Below are 5,454 nucleotides of genomic sequence, written 5' to 3' on the forward strand. Positions count from 1 at the left end.
AACGAAAAAAAAAAAGAACGAGCATAAACTTGTATGATTACATTCCAACTAACAAGTTTAACTTTCTGTTCAATTTATGAGCGCTTCTTGCATCCTTCAACAAAATTAACTAACATCATAGAGTTTTTACAACCCGCGGTTCTCCTACAAACGCATACCTGAAGAGTCTTTAGTGACCTGAATTCTGATCGATAAACAACAAATCGGAAGGTGAGGTGCACTATAACACACTAGCTCCCTCCTCGTCACTATTACAACAAGTACAGACATTTGCATATAGTAGTATAGTCCTAATCTTGCTACTCTTACTTCTACTAGCAAGAGAGCTTCTGCACGTAAAATACCCCTAGGGATATCATCTTACTTCCTAATATGGAAAAACCTTTTGTATAAGGTTCGATTGGTGAATTGAGGTAGAGTAGACCGATGATCCTGTAGTCATTTGGCCAGCTATTGAAAGAAAAAGCTTGCATCTGTTTCTCCCAAGTAGTTTCCAAAGCATCAGCAAGTAAGTATATATGTTCCCCTGAACACATGTATGATTCTACAACAACCTGCAATTATAAACAATATGTGAGTATAAGTTGTTCTTATTGATGTGCGAAATTTATGAGCTAACTATCAGTTTAAACCCCTAAAGGTTGGTCTTAAAGTAAGCCCACATCAACCTATTTGCCAGGTAAAATGTTCATTTCTTATGGAGACATAACCAAAAGAAATATCCATGTAAATTCTTTCCGGTTTGCTGGCGAGTTGTGTTCCTTGGGTTACATCATAAAGAGATCGATTCAGAGAAAGAAGGTTCACACAAGTGATAGGATATCCTGACCCCTTTTTTAAATTAAAAGCTTCTGATTTAAAATTGAGAGGGCAGAGATAATGTTGCTGCCTACATCTAGAAGTGAGCAATGTTTTATCCGTAGTTGAATGAAAGGACACAGAGAAGGTCAAAGCTAATGAAAAAATTTACTCGCAAGTATATGAAGTAAACAGAAAGATGTAAGTTTCAGAGTGTTTTGGACACTGCAAAGCAGCACTTCCAACTGTGCCTATGCTCAACCCAAAATGATTCGAACTTCAGAAAAATGAGGATTTTTTAGTAAAGTTAGACAGTTTTTGTTGACTTAAAATGATGGTAACATCTACCTTCTCAACTATGGTCACGTCAGTAATTTAGTTAAGCAAATCTGGGCCATTAAATATTAAATGGGACATGTCTCATACATATCCAAGTAAAGCTCAGTGAAATAGAGAATGACTAGTGAAGATGAGCCTGATACACTCAAGATTATAGCAGTTAACCACTTTCAACTCACTTTTCCCAACTCAATGGTATCACTAAAGTGAAAGAAGATTCCGCCTTTTGATTAACTACAGAAATAAAGGAAGCTATTAGCAGCAAGGAAAATCATCCAAACTTTGTAATATATCAGAAGTTAATCAACTATTATTCAAAGATCTCAGTAACTCATCTATCTCCTCAACAAGTGTCACTAAAAATGAACATTAAACATGTTTAAGTTTTGATTCTGCCAAGGGCTATTCCAATAATCATTGGCATATTTACTTGCACCTTGGTGCTCTTTACTCTTACTTTGTCTAGTAGGTTACTATGGTTACCGCGTTTCGTGAAGAATTTGAAAAGGTGTCGGCATCTATGAAGGAGGAAGGAGGTGTCTGATGGAAAGTTATCTGGAGTGTTTTTGAATGGGCTGAAAGAGGAAATTTGAGCAGAACTGATGCTTTTATGGGATGAAACATTGAGGGAGATTATGGAGATGGCTAAAAGGGGAAGGATCAAAATTCTGTTTTGCAGCAAGTTCAGGGTTTTAAATTTGAACCAAGTAGAGGAAGTTCAAACAATAAATCAGTTGGGTTCAGACCCAATTATCCTCGAATCGCAAACATACTTGAAACACGTGACTCAAGAGCTGGAGCAGAAGGCGTAACATTGATTCATATAACTGCAAATTCGACTAGCTTCAAGGTGACTTCAGTAGCAAAATCTGAGGGACAATTCAAAAGGTTGTATGATTTAAAATTTGCACGAAAAAGAGAGCCAGTGTTATGTTTCAGATGTGATGAAATATTTGGCCTCAATCATCGTTGTAAAAATAGGCAACTTAACCTATTGATCATTTCAGAGGCACCCAACACAACACAGATGAAAATGATACAGAAGAATTCTTTGAGCCTACCAGAGAAGATGTAGTTGAAGGGGAAACTAAGGGTACTACGATGGTGTTGAATATGAATTCAGTTGTGGGCCTTACAGCAGGTATAAGTTGTTCTCCTTATTGACGAGGCAATTTAAGAGCAAAATACCAGTTTAAGCCCCTGAAGGATGGTAAAATGTTGTGTACTTTTGGTTACATCAAATTGAGATTCAACTTGAGAGTGACAGATCACGCAAAGAATAGGAATTCCTGACCCCTAAACAAGTTTTTTACAATAAAAAGCTTAGAATTTAAAATTGAAAGGGAAGAGCTAACGTTGCTGCCAACATCTAGAAGTGAGCAATGTTTTGAAGGCAGTTGAATAAATGGAAGCAACGAAGGTCACAGAAAATGAAAAATTAATTCACTAGCATAAAGGTTGAAAAAGAAAAAGAAATTGATCTTCCTATTGTAAAGAGGAAAAAATATATTTATTTTGAATATTTTGAGTAATATTCCAAGATTAGAATTGATAAATCATTTTAAGTAGGAATATCTGGGGTATTTATTTTGAACATTTTGGGTAACATTATAAATTTAGTCTACTATACAAGAACAAAAATTAAGAAAGACATTTTGGGAATTGGTCAAATTTTGAGCAATGTATTATATAACAAAATGATCAGAAACAATGTTGCTTAATTGAAGCCAATATCAGGTCTAAAGTATTCATCTTTCATATCTGTTTTCATCTATCTCTCCATTTTTAGAAAAACTGAAATGTTAATCTGTTTTGTTTAAACTGAAATAATTTTAAAACTAAGTTTCTTTGCTACGCGGGGCGGGTTGAAAATAGAAAAAAAATGTTATGTGGTGCGGTGTGGGGCGGGTTGAAGCCTTTGCGGGTTTAGACCAAACCCGCACCGCAACAGCCCTGGTCCATTGCCATCTCTACTACTTTCTCAACTATGGTCACGCCAGTTGTTTAGTTAAACAAATCTGGGCCATTAAAATTTAAATGGGACATGTGTAAAACATCCAAGTAAAGCTTAGGAAACAGAGAGAATGACTAGTGAAGAAGAGCCTGATACACTCGAGTCCAGATTATATCAGTTAAACACTACAACTCACTTTTTGCAAGTCAACGGTATCACTCAAGTGAAAGAAGATTCTGTCTTTTGATTAACTATAGAAAACTAACAGGAAGCTATTAGCAGCAAGGAAAATCATCCAATCTTTATAAAATCAGAGGTTAATTAACTGTTATTTAATGATCTCTGTAATTCATCTATATCCTTAATAAGTGTCACTAAAAACGATCATTAGGCTTTGATTCTGCCTAAGGACTATGCCAATGATTGTTGGCATATTCATTTGTGCCGTGGTGATCTTTACTCTTACTATGTCTAGTGAAACAACATGTACCCCTAAAACACTGCTTAAAAGGAGAAAAGAACGCCCAATGTTCCTGCAAAACATTATTGTTCCTTGGGTGTAGGCAAAAACAGAAAAGGACAACCAAGATATCTAGGCAGATATGGTGTAAAAACGGTCCTTGAATATGCAACATCCAATATTTGACAAAATAAGCAGAATTTTAAAACACGTGAAAAATGCAGTGAAAGAATACTTACAGGTTGTTAACTATTACAACAGTCATTCCACTGAGTTCTGACATCTTTCAATCTTCGTTTGGTAAATCCGGACAAACTAGGCTTTCGATGCAAAGTTCCGCCTCAATTCTGTTGTAAAAACCAGTAACCTCAACATTAGGAACCTCTGGATATGTGAGAGAGTCATTCTTTGGATCGTATATCGCTAAAGTTGATTTAAATGCGAGTAGAATTTCACCTTTATTATACGTGAAAAGGGGCGGAGAAAGCTCATAGTTCTCAGGATACCTGATGGTATACAGTTTTGTCCAAGACGCTTTAACTCCATATTCCTTCATTACCCACACATCCGAGTGAGTTCTCTCATCATTATTACAGAGGACCGAAAGATCACTTCCCAACACTCCAAGCTTCAAATCTCGTCCTTTGTTGTAGCTGGGCAGCTCCAACTTTCCCCATTTCTCATCAACCAAATCAATAGACGTGATGCGCATACGACGTCTACGAAATGTAATCCAATGAAGCTTATGATTCACAAATTTAGCCTCACCACAGTAACTCACCCCAGGTTTAAAATCTTCAAGTGTTCTCCAAGAATCACTGTTTAAACTATATATCGCGGCCTCGAAATTGGCCTTAATCATGCTACTAAAAATACCCACTACCTTATAATCGTCGTGAACCTCATCATATCCAAAACCACACTTGGACCAGCATTCACGCATCTGTGTAGGCACAAAGCCGAACACTTTCTTGAACTTTCTAATTGATGGATTCCATAGCACCAACCCACTAAACCCATCGGCAAGACAAACCAACCCATTGACAGAACCCGAAATATAGACACGTTGAGGTGGATTTTTCATGGGACAATCCAAATCAAGTGCCTCATTAACAGAGTTATGAAATAAAGAGCTAACAGAACAATATTTAATATCTTCCCGAAATTGTAACAGAGATATATGGCGGGTGTAATCATTAGCAGAAAAACTAAGATGGGTTTTCACAAATTCAGGACTGGAAATCAAATTAAACCAATTTTTGGAAACACATTTGAACTGTAAGAGGTATTTAACGGGAACTCTTACAAGAATTGCTGCGATCAGTTCTTCTGGCAAACACCCCATTGAATCTTTGCTTGAAATTTCAGTACGCTTTCTCAGTCTCCTCCATTTTGGGCGTCGATGAGAAGCTTCAGATTTCATTTCGGTTAGCAAACGTTTCATCGAAAGCTTCATTCTTTGAAGTATAATTCAACAAAATTTGATCATTGCTTTATTGTTTCTATCGAAAGCTGAAGTTTTTGCCGCACGTTATATATTTACTACTTTTATATATAACTCTCCTTTTTTTTTGGTTGGTAATATAGGGTGTTTTTTAATCGTTCTACACCTTTATTCAAGAGAGAGTTTATATGGACATTTCTCTTTTATCTAAATTTAGGTGATATATTTTACTTTTTAATCAATTTTAAGTATATTTATTGCATTCGTCATTTTAAATAAGGTTTTCTCTCCTTTGGAAATCTTTCTTGAACTAACCTCTTGATTTTGCTACAAATTGATCAAGTTTCCGCTCAATGTTAATTGTTATGTTTTTTTTTTAAAATTTTTGAGATTCTTACGGTGGAATTTTTTTTGTGATGCAGTTCTTTTATTGATATAGTTGTGATTATATTATTATTA

At 35.7% G+C, this 5,454-nt stretch overlaps 1 protein-coding gene across 1 annotated transcript; it reads right to left on the reverse strand.

Moving 5' to 3' along the window:
• Positions 1-293: 293 nt before the first annotated feature.
• Positions 294-4,635, reverse strand: LOC125814120 (F-box/kelch-repeat protein At3g23880-like). The gene is made up of 2 exons (XM_049493575.1): positions 3,791-4,635; positions 294-554 (listed from the first exon to the last, which is right to left on the reverse strand). Exon 1 carries the CDS (start codon positions 4,633-4,635, stop codon positions 3,838-3,840), a length of 798 nt encoding a protein of 265 aa, XP_049349532.1. The 3' UTR covers positions 294-554; positions 3,791-3,837.
• Positions 4,636-5,454: the final 819 nt, after the last annotated feature.

Source organism: Solanum verrucosum, unplaced genomic scaffold (genome assembly GCF_900185275.1).
Source record: "Solanum verrucosum unplaced genomic scaffold, falcon-dt-bn FXZP01000085.1, whole genome shotgun sequence".
Taxonomy (NCBI): Eukaryota; Viridiplantae; Streptophyta; class Magnoliopsida; order Solanales; family Solanaceae; genus Solanum; species Solanum verrucosum.

Bases quoted from the DNA above. Each gene is read 5' to 3' on its own strand.
- LOC125814120 (XM_049493575.1), bottom strand. From the start codon at position 4,635: ATGAAAAATCCACCTCAACGTGTCTATATTTCGGGTTCTGTCAATGGG.